At 35.3% G+C, this 22,156-nt stretch overlaps 1 protein-coding gene across 1 annotated transcript; it reads right to left on the bottom strand.

Moving 5' to 3' along the window:
• Positions 1-5,408: 5,408 nt before the first annotated feature.
• On the bottom strand, positions 5,409-6,670 carry LOC143573397 (putative galacturonosyltransferase-like 3). Its single transcript, XM_077058287.1, has one exon. It carries the CDS (start codon positions 6,653-6,655, stop codon positions 5,648-5,650), a length of 1,008 nt encoding a protein of 335 aa, XP_076914402.1. The 5' UTR covers positions 6,656-6,670; the 3' UTR covers positions 5,409-5,647.
• Between the last annotated feature and the right edge of the window lie 15,486 nt (positions 6,671-22,156).

Below are 22,156 nucleotides of genomic sequence, written 5' to 3' on the forward strand. Positions count from 1 at the left end.
TTGAGATCGTTACGGAGGTTCTTCAAATTTTTAAATCTTGCACAAGTAGTTTATCCGGGGTTTACTATCCAACAAGCCCCATTGCTTTACCAAAAATTGCTGTCATGTGCACAAAGTTGAGTGACCTTCATTGTAGGGGTGCACCTTATTTTGATATGGGTGTAAAAATGAAAGAAAAATTTAAAAAATATTTTCAAGAACTACCCGCTGTTTTGACCTGTGCTGCTGCGTTAAACCCTTGCATCAATGTTGGTGGTGTTGAAGCTTTAATAGAAAAAATTTGTGATGAGCTAGGGTTAAACGACGATCAAAACCCCTATTATAGCCAAACTTTAAAGAATGATTTCAACACCACCTTGGCAAACATGTATGATGTTTACCTTACAAGATACGGGTCGTCTTCCCAAATTCATGACTCGTTAAGAGCTGTTGCCCAATCCCAATCCCAAACCGACCTTGAAATGGGGATGTACTACATGATTTGGGAAGACGCCGGTAAACGTCAAAGGGTAAACACCCCAAGCAGTGAACTTGGAAGGTATGGTGGTACCAACTTTGTGAAACACATGACTCCGGATGAATTTAGAAGTCTTGATTTGCTGGCTTGGTGGAGAGGTAAGGAGGATGAGTTTCCGATCCTCGCCGCCATGGCCAAAGATTTACTAACGGTCCAAGCTTCCACGGTAGCTTCGGAGTCTGCTTTTTCTGTTTCTGGCAGGGTTATATCGATTAGGAGGACTCGACTCACTCCACCAGCTGTAGAGATGTCGATTTGCTACAAGGATTACTTGGACTCTTTAGACAGGGCACAACATCAACGCTCACTCGAGGGGGAAATGGACTATGAGGCGGCCTTGTATGAAGACGAGGTCAATCAAGGACACACTCAACCAATGACCGATGAAGAAGCCGCGTACGACGATTACCTAAGGAATAGCTCGGGATCGGGTAGCGAAGAAAATGAGTAACAAACATCAACTTGTTAATGTAATCGTGTCTAAACATTCTTTAATGTTTGTATTTTTGAGTTACGAATATGCGATAACGATTTAATGTTTGTATTTTTAATGTAAAAGCTATAAATGAAAGTTATGTGTTTTTAATCTTCCAAGCAAAGAATGCTAACAACGAAACCCTAAACCCTAAAGCAAAAAAAAAAAAAAAAAAAAAAAAAAAAAAAAAAAAAAAAAAAAAAAAAAAAAAAAAAACCGGTTAACCGGTTAGACCGGTTTTTAAAAACCGGTTATAAAAAAACCGGTTTAATAACCGGTTCTAACCGGTTTCTAAACCGGTCCAAACCGGTTTGGCCGGTTTGAGTTTTCAGCAATAATAACCGGTTAATAACCGGTCCGGTTATTAACCGAACCGGTTTTTTTCTGGATAAAAAAAACCGGTCCGGTTAAAAACCGAACCGGTTTTTTCAAAAAAACCGATTTGTGCACCTCTATGTCCGAGTACTCTCCGAGTACTCCCCGAGTACTCCCTCCAAGGGGGTCGGCCGCCTAGGGACCGCTTAGCGACTTTTGCAACAATGCCTAGTAGTCACTAGTCAGACATGTACAATTTCTTTTTAATTTTGATGCATAACTTACGCACTAGTTACTCTCTAATCGTGCTGCAAAATCTACATTATTCTATTCACCACGAGATTTTAATCCTTGCCATTTATAAATACATTGTTGGAGCATGCCAGAGTCCTTTTACGGCCTCAAACTAGACCATAGTGGAATAAGGTGTTAAACTCGGTGATGTGGCTGGAAATTTCAAATTAAGAGCATTCATATCTAATTCACGATCTCTAAATTCAAAATTACACTAAAACACTACATTTGTTCTATTATTTTCAATTAAATTATACTTTTTATACATTTATCATTACCCTTACTATTTCTTTCACTCACAACTACTTTCAACAAATATTAATATATTATATGGGATGAATAGTAATTTTTCAAATATACAGAAAAATCATTTATCTTTAATATACTTACAACATCATAAATCACTCCATAACCACTAATTTCTTTGATGATTTAAATGTCAACGCTCTAAAACAATTTCACAATATTAGAGTGAGACCCCATAGCAATTGTTAGCCAAGCCTTAACCGGCGTTAGTTTAGAAAGTTACGCATTTTATCTTCTAGAATAAAAAATAGCAATTATAATTATTTTAGAGAATTAAATATTTTATGACCGTTAACGGAATTTTCCAAACCCCTTCAGCTACTAATTTTATAAACAAAAATAAAATAAAATAAAAAACTTCAAATATTTTCTATCATACTCTCATATAATTCGCTATCTAATTCTCTCATATTTTATTAGAAAATTAGTGGTTGTTTTAATCGAAACTTTTCGAGTAGGGATAAAACTTTTGTCGAGCATGAACAAACACCACGACCAGAACCTCTTAGAAGACGACCACCACTAGAACGGGATCTGTGGAGGGCTCAGAAGTAGCTGATGAAAGATTACGTTATTGTATACTCATGTTAAGTTTCAACGTCAATTCGTATGAGCCGCCAACAAATTTTAAGTTTGCTACAAATGTATTGATTTGGTTTTAGGAAAAAAAAAACAGTTGTTGATTTAAATTAGTTTTCATTAATGATTATTGAAAAGAAAAAAGAATATCAAAATAAAAAAGCTCACCCATCATGTCTGTTTGGCGACTGCTGTTGAAGGATGACAATGGTGGAGGTGACGCCGATGGTGATGGATGTGATGGTTGCGGTAGTGGTGATGGTCATGATCATGGAGATGGTGGTGACTGTGGAAATGACTGATTGCAAGGGTCAGTTGTCGTCTTGCTGAAAAAAATATAAATGTAAAGATATTATTTAACCTAAGGCTGAGGGGTGTGGGGGGCGCGAGAGGGGGCGCGAGTGGGGGCTCCAGCCAATAATATTGTGACGTGTGGCAGAGAGAGAAACTTGATAAGATGGGTGTTGGTTGTGGTGCTCGCGCCCCGGGCCCTGGTGTGGAGGGGCGCGAGAGGGGGCGCGAGCGGTTTTTATTAAAAATCATTTAACTTTTTTATTTAACTTTTTTATTAAAAATCATTTTTAAAAACGTTAAAACAATTACCGCAACGCCGATCCTCAGAAATGACTATCCAAGCCCGACACAGGGCTTCCTTCTCATCCGATGACCACGGAGTGGTTTTCCGTTTCGTCCTTCCAGTCGAAGCCGAACCCGACCCGTCCGTTGCAACTTGTTTTTTCCGGTGGACGCGTCTTCTTTGTCCCGCAGCTTCACCTTCTGGTTCTTGTGTCTCCGGAACAACAAAGTTAGGAGACGGTTGTATGTTGGATGGTTGAAAGCCGGATGATTGTTGCGACCCCGAATAAAACATCGGTTGGTCCGGTGCCGACCATAAATCGTCGTAACTGTAATCTGAATCTAGGTTTGGGTACCAATTTCCAGCCATGTTTTTAAAAAAAGGTTTGGAAGATGGGGTGATTTTGGGTTTTTTTTGAGGTTGTGGTAAGTATTTTATGTGATTTTGGGTGTGGTATGTGATATTGGGTTGATATTGGTTTATATAGAGAAAAATTTTTTTTTTTCTAATAAACATAAAGAGCCCAACGGCTCTATTTACGCATTCCCAGGCTCCCTCACGCGCAACCTCTCCCGCGAGACCCCTTGCGCCCGCCTGGATTTCCGCGCTCGCGCCCCTCTCGCGCCTCGGTGGTGTGGTGCTCGCGCCCCGGGGCGCGAGCGGATGGGCTCACGCGCCCCCTCTCGCGCTCCACACCCCTCAGCCTAACAACAATAGTCCGACTTAACGTACATCCAGGTGCTTGACAGTCAAAATATTAATATTGGATGTTACATGACAAGTAGTGAACCACCTCCAAATTAAGGATGAGATCGGTACCGTACTGGTACTGAAAATCCCGATCCCGAAAATCGCAATTATTTTGTATTGGAATTGGAACCGTGATGTTCGGTTCGGTACCGGTATTGAAGCTAAAATTCGGGAAATACTGGTATCATACTGTATCAATACCATAACTCAAAAGTTTGGTACCGACGGTACCAAATCGGTACCTAATTTGATACCAGTTGCAATACCGAATTTCCTCATCCCTATTCCAAAAATATATCTGTTCTAAAATGACACGTGTCAGCTTCCTAACTATACAATGTGGGGGTGCGAAATCGCACAAAGTATAGCATTTGAGTGGGATTCCGTTTTTAAAGTACAAGTACAATTTCAAATTATTCTGTTCTGAAAGTACAATTTCAAATTCTTTCTTTTTTTTTTCAAGAGATTTAAGTGTTCATTTTGTAGATATCGCCCATTTTATCATTGGATGAGTGAGAAAGGCTTTTGTTTTACGGAATAAAAATGATTGTTCAAAACCTAGGATAGTAGTAGCTTTTTTCTTGAAGTGTTTTAGGAGTAGAAGTATGAGTAGATGAGTGTGTGTAAATATCAACCTCTTAAAAGAAAATTAAATGCTTTTCGTTTTTATAATATCTATCTTTTTAAAAGCAAAATAATTGACGGAAATCAACCAATTGCTTTATAAAAGAAGATCAGTTTATATAGAAAAGCTAAAGTATGAATACAAAAAGTATTTAAATTGATATAGATCTACATAAGACAAATTAATAGTTTAATACAAACAAATGTTGTTATAGGCTTGTAAAATAGACAAGTTGCATTCAAGAACCATAATTTTTAACATTGAAAACATCTAACCAAAACGGATATATAACCTTCAATCGACCAACTAAGGTCGTGTGGACTACTTGAAACTTTATGATAATGATAAGAGATCAAGAACGTAGATTTTGAAACCGTTGAAGGTTTAGCTAAGTGAATGATTGAATCAACAACAATCTAAGTCAAAATATTAACCTATTGGCTCGCCCCAATAACAAATTACTAAAGATCATGAAATGCTTCTAACATTTTCTAGATATATTTCTCTCTTCATTAAATGTTGATCAAATTTCCGTCAAGCTGGGTTTCAAATTTGGAACTTTGAACACCACAAGCAAGCCCTTTTACTACAAAGCGGAAAGTTGTTAGCCTCGTCTAAGTGAGATACAAATTCTTCTGTCGATTAACCTCTAGTATGAGAATAACTATATCAATCATTATTATAATAGAGTAAACTAGCGAGTACTTATAGTAGAGTGACTGAATTGTATGTGCTTGTAAGAAGTAAATGCCAAAACATGACATATAATAGACTAATCGTTGATTGGTAGTTAGATGCTCATTAAATGATCACGATACTCAACCGCTTGTTAGGTAAATGGGTCTAAATTAGGTTGATTCTGAACCCGAATTAACACATGGGCCATTAACGAGAGTATTTGAGGCCATATCCATTAAATAAGCCTATTGAATTTCTAAAAGTTACCAATTTATGAACTCTTTTTTTATGAAAAAATACACCAAAATTTATGTCGGTTTTAAAACAAAATCGGTAAATCACCCTTTCACTATATACCCTAATTTTAGTAAAAATAAAGAAATTATTTAATTATATATTCGTTATCAACAAAAACTACTCTAACCCAACACACACGACTCCTCACCCCACAAAATGAATATTATCCAATCCCACATTCCACCACCGACAGGTCAACAGACGACAAAACACCTCGTAAAATCCGGCACAACATCACCGGTCAGAAATCAAAGATCCATGTTTTAACAAATCATATGGGGCCCACAACCCATCCAACGGACACGGGCGCTTGGAGTCCAACCTGAGCCACGGCTTTCCTTTCCCACTCCAATGAAGCAAACTCACCGGACCCGGATGCAAATCCCGACACAACCCTTTAACGTTATCTCCACCCAGCCCGTGCTGGTTCCACCGGTGCTCCACCGCCTCCACGTCTCCGGCGAACACGAGCAGAAACGGTGGCAACGAACCCAGCTCGTATATCCTATACATTTTCTGTATCCTCATCCATTTTACTAACTTCTGTGTTATGTTTGACGCCCTCCATTTGACCATGTCAACCACCATTACCCCCGTGTTGAAGTAGCACGGGCGCGCATGCCGGTTTTCGAACACGCCCGTGAATGCTGGGCTCCAGAATTTAGGAGTGAAGTAGTTTGTGAAGTTTGCATGGCAGTATTCGGGTGCTCCGAGTACGTGCGAGTGGAGATCGATTCCCCAAAGCTTTACGACGTCGTCTACTACGATTATATCGGAATCGAAGTAGATGACGCGGTGGACGTTGTCCGGGAGGAGGTCCGCGAGGTAGATTCGCGCGTAATTGAGCGGCTGGTCGAGTGCGCGGCGGATGGACGTGGAGATTTTGTTTTTAACTAGGTTGACGTTGAAGTGGTGGAGGTGGTAATTGAGGTAAGGAAAGGTGGTGGTGACGGTGCGGCGGAGCGTGGCGGAGAGGCGGTGGGTTGTAAGGAAATGGAACACGGTGTTTTCCGGGCAGGTGGAGTGTTGGAGGATGGAAAACACTCCGGCGATCGAGCCGCGGAGGTAGGAGGCGTCGAGGGTCATCGCGATGTGGATGATTGTGGTGTCGTTGCATTCGTTGCCGTTGCGAAACGCGGGTGCTTCTTGGAATTCTGGTAGGCGGATGATGGTGGCGGTGGCGGTGGCGGTTAGGAGGAGGAGGAGGGTGGTGGTGGTTAGGAGGTGGAGGTTTAATGGCATTGTGTGTGATGGGAGGATAAGAAGGTTGTGGGTAGAAATGTAACGTGAGAGAAAGATGTAGGGCCAAATATGAAATTGGTGATAGTGGTTAGGGATGGCAATGGGTCGGGTTTGGTTCGGGTTTAGGTATTCTCAAACCCATACCCGGTTAGTAAAGTCCATCATAAACCCGTCCCAAACCCGCCGGGTTTTAATCGGGTAATTACCCGTCGGGTTTCGGGTTTTCCCATCGGGATTTGGGTTTCGGGTTTCCTATCGGGTTTTGATATAATACCCGTCGGGTATACCCGGCTTAAAAACCCGCCGGGTTTTGACAAAATATAACTAATTGATTACAAAGATGGTTACCATAAAGATAAAATATCTCAAATAATTAGCATAAACAAGTTTCGACAAATAATATGTTTGGAATATAATATATATATATATATAATATAATAAGCTATAACGGGTACATCGGGCATATAATCGGGTAAATGGGTTTTTGTTATCGGGTAATCGGATCGGGTAATCGGGTATATTAGAAATCCCAAACCCGCGAAAAATTTTAAAACTAATCCCAAACCTTAATAGGTCGGGTATTACCCGTCCATTTATGTCGAGTTTCGGTTTTTCCCATCAAGTTCGAGTTTCATTGCATCCCTAATAGTGGGAGAATAGAGTATAAAGAGCCAGACTGGAAATTGGTTTTGGTGTTATGTGTCCCGTGATTAATGTGGGGAAGAGCAGGAGCAGGGATCTTGTGTTATCAAGTCCTTGGAAAGTTTCAAGTGCCTTAGGTTGTCACTTGTCAGATCCATTTTTAAGGTGAGGACGAATATCAACGGTGACAGTGATCGTGAACTCATGCTGTATTAAGAACTCGTGTGATATCAACAGCTACATGGCGCGGTGCGTCAAAGGGGGCGGCAAAGTTGAGGTGGTCGCGCCTTAACGCCCTACAATGCACCGGGTTGATAAGGGGAGCCAGAGGCTTTTAACAACGAAATTTCGGGGCCATCCCAAATAAGTGATAACCAATCACCTTTTTTTTATTATTTTTTTTGTTTTTCTTTTACATAATGTCTAGTTTAACCATAATACATGAGTTTAACCACAAAACTCCATTGTCTACGTGACAATGGTGTGACACTATAACTAAGGGTGTGTTTGGGATTCCTTATTTTTCCCTTCTTATGACTTATGAATGTTTAATAAATCTTTTTTATGTTTATAAAGTGTTTGGAAACACATAAGTACTTTTACTTTTCTTTTTATCAACAAGGCTAAAAAAGAGGGTTTCAATAAGTTGTGATTTGGTAACTTATCAACTTATAGGTTTGGAATTTCCATTCCACCCTTTCATTCCATCCATCTCTCTTTAATCATTACACCCTTACATTAATAAGCTAAACCAAACACTTTTTAAAAAATAACTTATTAACTTATTGGCTTTTAAGTTAATCCAAACACTTTTTTGAAAACTCCTTAAAAAGTCATAACTCCTTTTCAACTTATCACAAAATACCTTTTCAACATAAATAAGGAATCCCAAACACACCCTAACCAGCAAATCACTTTTCACAAACCAACCTAATAATTTGAATCTTATATGGATCTCAATATGATTTTCAAAACTTATATACACACATATAGCTAACTATCTATATAATTGCCTACCATAAAATTATATGTGTCGTCTCATGTCGCTCCCCATCCTCTCTAAAGCCACCAGATTGCTTGATTTCTAAATGGAGGTTTCTCATTGATTTAACCAAAATTCGCTGTTCTCTTGATGGGGTTTGGATCAGGTCAAATAAAATGGGTTTTGTTATTTTCCTTTTCAAGTCTCCATGTTCGTCACACTCTCAAAACATAAATCTCCATCCTCTCTGCCTACGCCTCTCCTTCACTCTTCCCCTTCTTCATCATCGTTCTTTCATCGAAATTTCCATCTTCTCCGCAAAGGTTCTCAAGAAATCCAGGTTAACCCTGGTAAATGTTTGAACCCCTCGAAACCCTAACGGCGGCTACTTTAAGGTTTTGATTTGTGATTTGCAGACCCTAGGTTTTGATTTGTTAATAATCGATTAGCGTTTATAATCGAAAATGTGAGGCCGTACTTAATAGCCGACAGTGGTAATGTGAATGTTGTTTCCATTCAAGACGGTGTTGTTTCTCTTAAGCTACAAGGTATGATTTAGGAACTTTTCATTAATATATTTCTATTGGTTTCTGATTATGAATTAAAACATGAAATTGATGCAAGGTGTTGTTTGCCTAATTTTGAATTTGTTTCTAACATTTGATTTATGGGATCTATTATTTCATAATTTTATTTTGTTTCACTTTATTTTATATATACGATTTCTATTTCATGATTTGATTATGTTAACATAATTGATTGTGTTTGATGTGTTGAATGCGGTCTATAAATGTCACACCCCAATCTAAGGCGGAAATGTCGGGGCGTGAGCTCATTGCTCACAGCTCTCTAGATACTATCATGCAATAATTAAAATGACAATATCTATTAATTAAATTCAAATATTCTAACAAAATCCAAATAAATAAAATACATCATCCATAATTAAAACAAATAAGACAATAGATAGTTCAATTCATATTTAAATCTTGATTCTTCTCTAGCATAATAAACCCTAAGTTCTTCAAAAGATCCTGACGGTTACCTGCATATGCGTTAAAAATACAAATAGTTATGTCAACACGAGGTAGAGTGAGTAAAACACCAGTTAAGTGAAATATATAATAGATAAAGAAAAATGCAAACTGTTCCTGTGAAATAAATAGTTAAGCCATAACATATAAACAATTCAACCAAATAATAAAGATATGGCTAAATCGTTTCCATGCGAATGGGCATTGGTTACCAAAAATGAGTTTTCGGTGAAACCATTGTCATGCTATTGGACGCCGGCCACTACGACGGTCGTATGCTCATACTATAATGATGAACCTTTTCGAATGCAGTAAAATAAAGCAAGTAAGCAAATAGTAAGTTAGGCATAAACAGATATACACACAAGAATAACAGTTACTCATGAGGATAATAATAATATAAAAATATTTAAGTTACGCATATGTCCCCAAAATATAAAAATGAGTAAATTAGGGGAGTGAAATACTCACGTTATCAAGTGAGGAAAAAAGGATAATGAGATGATAAGAATAAAACATCAAACTTTTCGGGAATGTGAGGCCGTACTTAATAGCCGACAGCGGTAATGTGGATGTTGTTTCCATTCAAGACGGTGTTGTTTCTCTTAAGCTACAAGGTATGATTTAGGGACTTTTCACTCATATATTTCTATTGGTTTCTGATTATGAATTAAAACATGAAATTGATGCACGGTGTTGTTTGCCTGATTTTGAATTTGTTTCTAACATTTGATTTATGGGATCTATTATTTCATAATTTGATTTTGTTTCACTTTAATTTATATATACGATTTTTATTTCATGATTTGATTATGTTAACATAATTTGATTGTGTTTGATGTGTTGAATGCGGTCTATAAATGTCACACCTCAACCTAAGGTGGAAATGTCGGGGCGTGAGCTCATTGCTCACAGCTCTCTAGATACTATCATGCAATAATTAAAATGACAATATCTATTAATTAAATTCAAATATTCTAACAAAATCCAAATAAATAAAATACATCATCCATAATTAAAACAAATAAGACAATAGATAGTTCAATTCATATTTAAATCTTGATTCTTCTCTAGCATAATAAACCCTAAGTTCTTCAAAAGATCTTGAAGGTTACATGCATATGCGTTAAAAATACAAATAGTTATGTCAACACGAGGTAGAGTGAGTAAAACACCAGTTAAGTGAAATATATAATAGATAAAGAAAAATGCAAACTGTTCCTGTGAAATAAATAGTTAAGCCATAACATATAAACAATTCAACCAAATAATAAATATATGGCTAAATCGTTTCCATGCGAATGGGCAATGGTTACCAAAAATGAGTTTTCGGTGAAACCATTGTCATGCTATTGGACGCCGGCCACTACGACGGTCGTATGCTCATACTATAATGATGGACCTTTCCGAATGCGGTAAAATAAAGCAAGTAAGCAAATAGTAAGTTAGGCATAAACAGATATACACACACAAATAACAGTTACTAATGTGGATAATAATAATATAAAAATATCTAAGTTACACATATGTCCCCAAAAGATAAAAATGAGTAAAATAAGGGAGTGAAATACTCACCTAATCAAGTGAGGAAAAAGGAATAATGAGATGATAAGAATAAAGCGTCAAACTCTTCGGGAATTACCAACGATGATTCCTAGTTAGAATGAATACGGGAATTGAGTATATAAATTCTATAAACTTAAAGATGGATTCTCTCACCTGTTAGAGATTCATGTTTCGATGATGATCGGGAGAACTTGTGAAAATATTTATCATTTGAATTATTATTTTGTTAATATTGTTATTGTGTTATTGCTAAAACTCATTTATTTGATCATAGTTTAAGATAATTATAAAATATAAGATGCAAACAATATAATTTAAATAATTAAATACAATATACTTAATATTAAAATGCTTAGGTAAATATATAGACAAGGTAATTTAAATGAATGAATTTAATCTAAGTATTATATATTTATAAATATAGTGTTTAGCTAAATACAAATTTACCTACTTCAACAAATAACTACATTAAAATAATATAAATAAATAATATTTAATTTAAATATTTATTGTAAATGTTTACAAACCTTTAAAATTCTATTTAAATATGATTACCTTAATTATTATGGTTTTTATTATCAAAAACATATTATATATATATATATATATATATATATATATAGTTTTAATAAAGATTAAATTTTTAGCAAGATTGATAAACACATTTGAATATGTTTACTATGATTTTATTTGTTAAACCTTTATTTTTAAGGATTAATTATATATATATATATATATATACACAAACACACACACGTGGTTCTAACAATTATATAGCATGTTTCAAGACCAGGATTATCGATCTAAGGTGTCGGTTACAGAAAAATAATGTTTAAATATTATTAATAATCATTCTAAGTTGTCATAATATTAAACAAATATAAATTAAAAAAAATAAACCTGGCTAATGGAGGGTCAAACCGGTGCCCCAGCCGGTTCAGGTGAACGGGCAACAACAGCACCAGCCAACTAGGCTGGTTTATTATATGATGATTGAACAAATTCTTTTAAAAAAAATTATAAATAAACAAGATCGTTCATCCCTACTCATGGAACCTAGAAATTACAATCGACCAAATAAATTAATGAATGGCCAAAACTGTTTAGGGCTTCTGTTAATTGATCGAAACCGCATACAAAACATAAACCAATTACCTTAAATATTATCCAATTGACTGTTAATGGTGAACCAAAACTGACGGCCAACCAATGATCGGGTTTTCTTTTTGCAGCATAATATAATTCAATTCAACTTAGGGTTAGGTTCGCCAGATCACAAAGGAAGTGTATGTGAGTTTAATTGAATTATCATAAACTCTAGATGGTATATTTCTATCATGGTAATGTCGGTTTGTATATTTTTGTTAATCCGCATCATACTGATCTTGTTTTCTAAATGATAGAGTGAATTAGGTCGGTCCTTAAATTAAGAATGATCTAAAATAATCAATTTCACATCTAACCTGTAAATTTTGGTGTAAGAAAATAAACGGGTCACAAACATTGGATCCAGATAAGGGTGAACTAGGATTGGGTTTGGGTTAATGGGTTTGGAATCGGATTGGTAGTATAATAAGAGGTTAAGCAGATTTGCAAATTAGTCCCTGAGGTTCTAAGATGGAAACATATTAGGGTAAAACTAAAGTATAGGGTAAATATTGTACATTTAATAAAGTGTATGTAACAAATATAGAAAAGAAATATATATATATAAATAGTTAAATATTTTATTGATTAAAATTTCACGAAAATGAAAACGGGTCGGATAATGGATATTATATAATAATCGAAAAACCCGAATTGTTACAGTATCCCCTACTTTTGGGAATTTATCCCGAAATTAGAGAATACTAAAACAAATATAGTATTAGAATTGATAAATTTTGAGATAGTAAAAATTGAAGATTAAATTTAAAATGTTTTATAACGTGGAACTTCGAGTAATCAGTGCAACGCTACAAATGACAATCCGATAACGACACTTATATATAGGATATACCAGCGGCGTATCCACCATGTCCTTATCATCTTAGCATTTATACTGTTATTCCAAAACTACTTTCGGGTTCTGGATTATGACACACGATCGTACGTACTATGATTTTCATGCGAGGACTTTGGTAATTATGTATGCATCAATAATTAGTTAGATCATCGGATGGTCCACATAACTCGTCCCATCGTGTGGGTTACAAAACATTTGAAAGACATAACATTGTGAGAAAGTTTTAATACATTTTGATTGTAGACTAGAAAATCATATTTATATAAAATATTGCTAAAAATGAATTAGATCCTTGAGTTGTTTTAATTAAGTTTCTAAAATGTCTTTTGATAAAAGATATAAACTTGGAAGTTGGAAAGGAAAGGATTCTTTAGGGTTGAAAGTGTACGAATTGTGATAAATAAGAACAAGAAATAACAAGGAGTACGGTATTATAGGCAGTTGTCTTTTGAAAGATAAGGTAATTTTTATTGTAGGAGATAAACACTTAAAATTGACGGGTTATCCAAAATTGTAGTTGTTAATCCAAAATCGAATAACGGGTTGTTATAAGATAGGTTCAGATATGAATGATGAACGCAATCAAAATCTTCTTTATGAAGTTTAATTGATTTGATTAATCTGATTTATATCACTTTGATTAATTGAATTTATAAAAACTTGAATAATTGAGGTTAATTGATTTGAGATTGCTTGACTAGGTTAACTTGAACAGGTTGTGAAATCAAAATCTAATTGGGGGTAGGTTTGATAAATTTTGAGCTTCTTGTTGTTGTCACTATAAGGATAAGAAGGGGTAATGAATTTGATTTATTAGCGAAGAAGTTAATGAACAAGATTGAATTGATTGTATTTATATTTTGGAAATTGAGTTATATTTTACAGATCGCAGGAGTTACCTCATTGACTAAACACATGGCCATGAGGTAGTTATAGAAAAATAATGATTGATGTTGTTTGATGTTAAGAAAACATTCTATGGTTAACTAAGTTGAGATTTCATAAGACGATTTATAAGTTGTGTAAATTTCATATGAATTATTGCGAAAAACGAAACATAAATATGTCATGCTGATGTTTTTTCAGAACTTAAGAATATTTAGAATTTAAATGAATTGATCAATGTGATGAGCTTTATCTAAGCATAAAAGATTGAGATGTTTAACAAATTTCAAATTTGAGGTTGAACACTGAAAGCATGTTTAATAGTTTGTAAATATGATAGATTATCTGAAATACGTTTGATGGTTTGTGGATGTGCTATTATGAGTATAAGAAAACCATTTGATTAATAGAAGGTACTATAACAATCTTTAAATTATTCAACAGTTTGCTAATATGATAACGCAATAAAATTATTATGAGAAAAACCAATTCTATAATGAGGTGAAAATTGTTTAAATTGCCTTGATAATAGCTGAGTCTTGATGAATGAGTGATTTGTGTTCAATCATGAGGTTGAAAAATGTTTTTGAGTATGAGAATAGATCGAACCAGTAAATCTTGATTCACATATAATTGAGTAAATAAACCAAATCATAAATTGTTGTTTCAGATATAAACGAGTAAACAAACGAATAAACAAATAATGAAAGTTCTTCGATGTGTTGGTTTTCCCATGAGCTTTCCATGACATTTTATTCTCCCAACTTACTAGCATACCAAAACAAAACAAGTGTGTGAGTTGGGCTTCCCATGAGCTTGTCCATGGCATTTTATTGTGTAACATCCTACTTTGATGATAATAATGAAAGAAATTTCATTTATTTGATAATGCGTTATTATCTAGTTTAGATAAATGAAATATTTGAGTGTGGGCTTGAACATTAAAAGATGGAATAAGGGATGGTGATGGGCCTTAGGTCCATGGGCTTAAGGCTATATCCCTTAAACCACCCTAAAACTCTCATTCTTATCTCTTAGCCTCCATACACTCTCAAAAACACACACAAAAACCTTCCTTTTATCTCGGACCAAGATCCAGAGGAAAAGACCCGATCTTGTGGGTATTCGAGCGTCTTGACGAGCAAGACATACACCAAGCTTAGATCGTGTTCATGAAACCGAAGTGTTTAATTTACGTTCTGTAATTAAAACTTGTTCAGCCCGTTTAGTATTCATAGATCTATATGTAAATGGTAAAAACGAATCAAACGCAACGATTCTTGTTGAAATTCGTTAACATCTGATAGGGTAACTAATTGAATAAAGAACTGGTTTCATTTATCAATCAAACGCACCATTTAAACACGATGTTTGGATATTTGGATGATTAGGGCTTGTAGGCGCTGGGTATACGCGTAGAATGATACCAAATTCATGTTATTTCATTAATATTTTAAGGATAATTGAAAATCTGGTGTCTGTTGACTTTTATTGTTCATATCGATTTTGACTTTGACAACTGGAGTCAAAGATTGGATAATATCTGATATCCATTCGCTATGATAAACGAATGGATGATCGTTCGTTAAGCAGTCATAGCGAATAAGATACATTCGTATGTTTTGGTAACGAATGAGCCTTCCATCCGTTCTATAGAAGTCACGAATAACCTTATTCATCCGTTATCCATTCATTCGCCATGAGGAGACAGCGAATGTAACCATTCGTTATAGATACATTAATGTCCTTCTGTAACGAATGAGCCTTTCATTCATCTCAAGAAAGCACGAATGGCCTTAGTCATTCGTTATGCACTCACTCGTCTCGTTATGACTCAGATTAAGTCATTCGTTATAACGAATGGGATCATTCGTCAAAATGAATGGGATAACGATTGGTTCTTACCCAAAATAAATTATTACTTAAATATTTAATGAAAATTGGTTTTTGATGGAATTTTAGTAAAGCACCTATAATAGAAATTTAATTTTTCCAAGCTGACCGGGCAGCTCGACCCTAGACAGGGGCTCTGCACTTTGGACCCTTCTAGGGGCTGCCGCCCCTAGACCCCGCTGCTAGGGGCGCTGCCCCGGACCCTCGTTCGTTGCGGGTTTTATTAAACTAGAAATACGATATGAGTAGTGATAGTTAATTGATATGTGTAAATGTTATACAGTTAGCCGTGCCCAGATAAAGAAGGGAGTTACCATTAACTCTGAAAGAAATCGAGATCAGGTGAGTTTCTAGCCCCATTTTCTTGTTATGTTTTCGGGGCTGTGTGCATACTCGATGTGATTAGCTAATACACTTACTTTAAGTGGTAAGGGTATGATATGTGATTGTTTTATGAATGACATATGAATGATATATTAAAGTTATAGAGAAGACTAAGTGTATGTGTGAAAGTACATAAATTTAAATATAAAGAAGATAATGTATGGTTGTATGATGGTATGCTTGAAGGGTTGCAGACCCTAATAATATCTGTGAAGGTTACAAGGTTGCAGACCCTAATAATATTTGCGAAGGTTACAGGGTTGCAGACCCTAATAATGTCTGCGAAGGTTATAAGGCGAGATGCTCTTTAGAACAAATAGATAGTTATGTATGTAATGTACGGGCTGAAAGAATGAAAGTACGAAAGAAAGAACGAAAGTATGTATGTACGAATGAAAGAAAGGTAACAGGATATGTATGTAAAATGTATCTTCGGATACGTATATATGTAAGTATGTGAATGTATTGTATGTTGTCTGATTAACTAGAACTCACTCAGCGTAGCTGACTTTTAGTATGCACACAGGTGAATAGGCTAAGGCAGTTTGCTTGAATAAGGACACATAGCATTGGACTGAAGATACTAGCATCTTGAGAAGAATGTTGTGATGCTTGAAATGACTTTTTAAATTATGTTTAAAGGCAAGAGTTTAATTGTTAAGAATAATTGAATGATTTTGTAATATATGATTGATATTTTATATTTCGCGAAAGCTTTAATTCAATATGGTATTTAGAACTGTGTTTATGAGTAAATCTAGCTCCAACGTAGGGCACCGGGAACGGGGCCTTACAAGTTGGTATCAGAGCATAAATTCGAGAGAAATAAGCATCCTATATGCTTAGACTCAATTAGAGAAGGGGACATAAGTGAGAAAATAAAGAAGATGCCAGTTCAAGAAAGCCATGTGTCGCTCAAGCAAGCTAAGTAAAGGTAAAGTACATGATTAATTCATGTGTAATGTGAGAATGTGTAAGAAAGTTAGCTTAATTGCTTGAGATAGGAGTATATGATTATATGAACTGTTTGATTGTCTAACTGTTTAAGTAGAACTAGCACAAATGGACTCATGAAAGGAAGTGTGTAGGACATTAAAAGTAATGTGATCAGCTAATCATAGCTGGCCACTGTTATTACTTGTTAGCCTTACTATCCTTGTACTAAATAGTTCATTGAGTGATGACGTTAGTGTTTCCTTATAGAATATGAATGGCTAGAGCAAAAGAGGATGTTGGCCGAGGAGGTCGTACTAAATGTCGTGGTAGGCCACGAACGGTTCGAGAACCTTTTGTAGAGTCAGTTACTAACACAAGGGAAGAAGGAAGAGCAGCCGGACAAAATCCGAGCAACAATGAGGGGTATCAACTTGACCACGCTGTTCAAGCAGCCATTGCTCAGGCTGTAGCTGCTGCAGTGAAGGAATTACATCCTGGCAAGTCTGCTGCAAGCCATGCGAGGACCACTGATAGGGCGAGGGATGATGGTAAGAAAGATGATGATGAGGAAGGTGACTCGAGTGAAATTCGATTTGTGAAAGTCGATGAAAGGAAGAGACGACGAGGTGAGTGTAACTACAAGTTATTCAAAGGTTGTGACCCACCAAAGATGACTGGTTTAGGAGACGCAATCGCTACTCTCCAATGGATAACTGCAATGGACAAGGTTATCTGAATTAGCGAGTGTCGTCCCGACCAAGCAGTAGGTTATGCTATTTAGTCATTTGGTGATGAGGCTATGTACTGGTGGGAAGACGTGGAGTAGAGGAAGACTCGAGAAGAGATTAAGGCTATGAGATGGGATGACTTGAAGGATACGGTTATAAAGAGGTTTTGTGCTAATGCTGAGGTTGAGAGGGCTGAGATGAAGTTTCTGAATTTTAAGGCGGGGAAAATGACACACCGTGAGTACACTACTGAATTCAACCTCATGTCTAGGTTGGTGCCTGACATGGTGAACACTGAAGTGAAGAGGATCAAGTGCTACATCAGAGGACTTCCACAGAGCGTCTGCACCTTAGTCAGGGAAAGTAAACCTACTACTTTCGACTCTGTTGTTGAACTCGCAAAGATGGTTTACGACGATCTGGTTATGGACGATGTGGTGTGGAAGAGAAGAAAGAGAATAGATGGGTTGTTCTTACTAAATGAACCGGTACTCAGTTGTGGAACCCCAAGGATAAGAGATAGAAAGTGTGGGAAAAGAACTCATGAAATACTTGTGGTAAGATGCACGCAGATGAGTGAAAGTGGGGTGTAAGAACTGATATTTGTCACAAATGTGGAGAGGAGCATGGAGGAGAGTGCCGAGTTGGAACAAACGCATGTTATAAGTGCGGGAAGGTGCGGCACTATGCTCATGAGTGTAGTGAGAAACTAGCATGTTTCTGATGTGGCAAGACGGGTCACATGGCCAGGGAATGTACCGAAGCAGGAGGAAACGAAAAGAAAGGTGTTGAACCATCAAGACCAGAGACCAAAGCCTACATGCTGACCCAGGAACAGGACAAGTGGATCCCAGATGTTGTGACAGGTACGTTTCTAGTAAATGGTATTTTCGCTTCTGTATTTGTTGGATTCAGGTGCAAACAGAAGTTTTGTAGCTACGACATTTAGTAAGTTAGCCTGAAACCTTTACAGTAGAAACTGCTAGTGAGACCTCGATTATGATAATGAGAATGGTTAAGGATGGAAAGAAAAAGTTAGAAAGATATGAGTTCCCTGTTACCCTGTATATCATGACCTTAGGAGGTGTGGCATCTGCCAAAAATTTTCACTAATATAATCTCGATTAGAAATAAAATTTCGTCATTATGAGAAAAATCTTCTTTTTTAGTAATATAGACGTTTCAAAGTCAACAAAAAGTGTAAAAATCGCCACGTAGCGAGCCTGACGTGGAATAACCTCGGGTAAGAGGTCAAAAATAAATAAATCCTTAAAGTGGCTAAATGATCTAAAAAAATTAAAATACTTATCAAAGTAGTTGAGACAATGTATAAACTTAAATTTAGAAGGCTCGAATCACAAAAATTGCAAAATAAGTGACCAAGTGTCGATGGACGACCCGGTAAGGACCCAACATCAATAATTTCCAAAAATTAGTTTCTTAGGCTTCTATTATCAAGAAGCCAATTTCGTTCAAGTCTGACACTGATTATTAAAAACGGGTATCGTTTGATTAGCTAAAATTCGTTAGACGTTAAAACGGAAACTTAATATTATTATTTAAATACCCATTAACCAACCCAACCCAAAACCATCCCACCCGTTGTTTTCTCAAAACCAACACCCCTTTCACCCACACATGTCACTTGCAATCATTACCAATCATACTAGCTTCTAGAAACATGTGATTTGTAACATTCCCATCGACACACCTTTCACCCCTAATCATTACTCATCACTCTAATCATCTCTCTTTCTCTCTTTAAATTCACGGCACAAACACAAACACATACACACACCAATTCAAATCATAAATCAAGCACACACAATCAATAATTAAGAAACAATGAAGGTTTAATCAAAAATCTAGAAGATTAAGCTATTAGGAAGGAGGCACACTACTCTCACACCCATAACACCACCATCCTCATCTTTCAAATTATCAAGAACAACAAGTTTTAAATTAAGGTTGATTACTAGATTTAGATGCATAAGAATAGTTGTTCTTGAGTTTGATTGAAGCTTGAAAGTTTGAAAATATGGATGGTCATGTGTGTATATATGAACTGTAGGTATATATGTATGTGTTTGTGGAAGGATTAAACCCACTTACACATGCATACATTCATCTTAAAGATCATACATTGATTTCTAAGCTTGATTATAGGTGTTGTTGAATCTCTTGATATTGTTTGTTATAAAATTTAATGAACACGATGTTAGGGTTTGTTGTTAGAATGGAATTAGGATAATTATTGATCAATAGTTTGATAATATGGACATGGATTATTGGGAAATTGTTGTTAGAGATAAACAAAACAAGAGTTTGTTCATAAGTAAAAAATTGGGATTTTTGGATATTGGATTAATTAAGGGATTTTGGATGGATTGGTGAATCAAAAAGTGTTACGGAATAATAAAATTGAGAATGAAATGGGATATATGCTAGTAAACTCATAAAAACCCTTAGTTAGTTCTTGAAGATTGTTAAAGTTGCTAAATAGGGAAACTTTAATTTAAGAAAAGTTAAATTTTTGATTTTGATATGGATACTTGGCATGAATGTGTTTGATATGTGATGAAGCATACTTGAATTAAGATAGGATGCATGATTAAAAAGATAGACTAGTTAACAAATTGATGGAACTAGCAAACAACTTACTAAATAAGGAAACTTTGTTGAATGATAAATTGAAAGAACAAAATTGGATGGAACACTTAGGATGCATAAAACCCTATCAAACTAATTAAATGAATTAAACTTAGAATTGTAGTTAATCAAAGTGGGAAGATTGAATTAAATAGAATTATTAATTTAAAAGTTACTATAATAGGAAACTTTGTTAGTTAAACACTTAGGAAATTCATAATTTGATTGGTTAATGAACTACATGAACTTACACATAAATGATATGATGATTTGAACTTGGACATTTAGGTATTAATACGATATTTTTTTCATATAAAAATAACAAAACTTGATTTGTAACATTATTAATAAACTTAGAATATGAACTAGAAACTTGAAAATTGTGTTAAATGTGTCTTGTGAAATGATTTGATCAAAAATGCAATTTATGGTGAATTATGTGTTATTATATATATGTGATTTGTTCATAAGGTGATTAGTATAGACTTGTTCAGCTTATTTAACATGTCGGTAACGTTAATAGTCGAAAAATCGACTTTTTAAACGAAACCGACACGACAATGAGGGACTGTTTTAGAACAGACCCTAAAGTAGTAAAATACTCATGTATAACATAAGTTAATACATGAGAAAAGGACAAGATAATAAAACTTAGTCCTAAACGGTTCGTGTCGCGAAAACCGACACGAAAACGTTAAAAAGTTGCTATTTTAAAAAAATATTAACAAAAATAAAATAATATATTTTCACAAAGTTAACTTGTAAATCTTGATTAATATGTATGCAACAATTACCTTACATAACTTATAAGTTACATTTTAAACGAAAAACCGAAACGGTTCATTTTAAACACAAAACCGACAAAACCGACAAGACTTATGAAAAATAAAAGAGTAATATTTTCTTAAAACATTCCAGCAACTGAAACTTAAAATAATTTATTATATTTATATATATTAATTGATTATTAATTAACTTAATTAATTAAATAATAGTTAACGGAAAACCGAACTATGTGTACTCGTTTATTTTCTTATATGATTATGTGAACACTAGATTGGGACTAATAACCTAAAAAGAGTTTTATATATAAACTAAGCTTTTATTAACAAAATGTGTACTAATATAGGACACGGGATTTTAGAACGAAAAGCTACAAACCGTGAGTTTCTCTATTGAACCCACCTCTTTTTTAACTGGAATTGTTTTAAATTGATATTTAATTGTGTGTTGGGCGGAAAAACATATTCTTCATTTCATATGGAATCCATTGATATTGTAAATATTTTATTTTACAAACTGTGTCAAACGCGTGATGAGTCTAGTTGGCTAAATAACTGTTAACCCAATTAGTAAGGGCACATAAATATGGGTAGATCTATCGGGGTGACGCCCCACACTTCCAATCGTGATGGGTTAAAAGTGGGTATATTTTGAGTCTGGTATGTTTCAGGTTATCAACTATGATAGTCATACGTAATGTTGTATTCTTTGCTCGTCTACAACAGCACAATTTGTTTAAGAAGTAAAATGCCTATTGTTTTGTGATGTAATGACGGTAGATCATTACACACAGATTGGTGTTATAATGATGGCAGACCATTATACACGGGATGTTTTTGATATAATTCGGGGTGTAGTGACGATTTCACACGAATTGATATCGGATATAATGACAGAAGATCGTTATATGGATGTTGTTTTCGATTCATATATATATATATATATATATGGACTATTTTGTTATAAAGGGAAACTCACAAACACATTGTGTTGACCGTTATTTAATATGCTTTT

The sequence above is a fragment of the Bidens hawaiensis genome, unplaced genomic scaffold (genome assembly GCF_021521415.1).
Source record: "Bidens hawaiensis isolate Kalapana, Puna unplaced genomic scaffold, B.hawaiensis_p1.1 tig00026406_1, whole genome shotgun sequence".
Taxonomy (NCBI): domain Eukaryota; kingdom Viridiplantae; phylum Streptophyta; class Magnoliopsida; order Asterales; family Asteraceae; genus Bidens; species Bidens hawaiensis.

Bases quoted from the DNA above. Each gene is read 5' to 3' on its own strand.
- LOC143573397 (XM_077058287.1), bottom strand. From the start codon at position 6,655: ATGCCATTAAACCTCCACCTCCTAACCACCACCACCCTCCTCCTCCTC.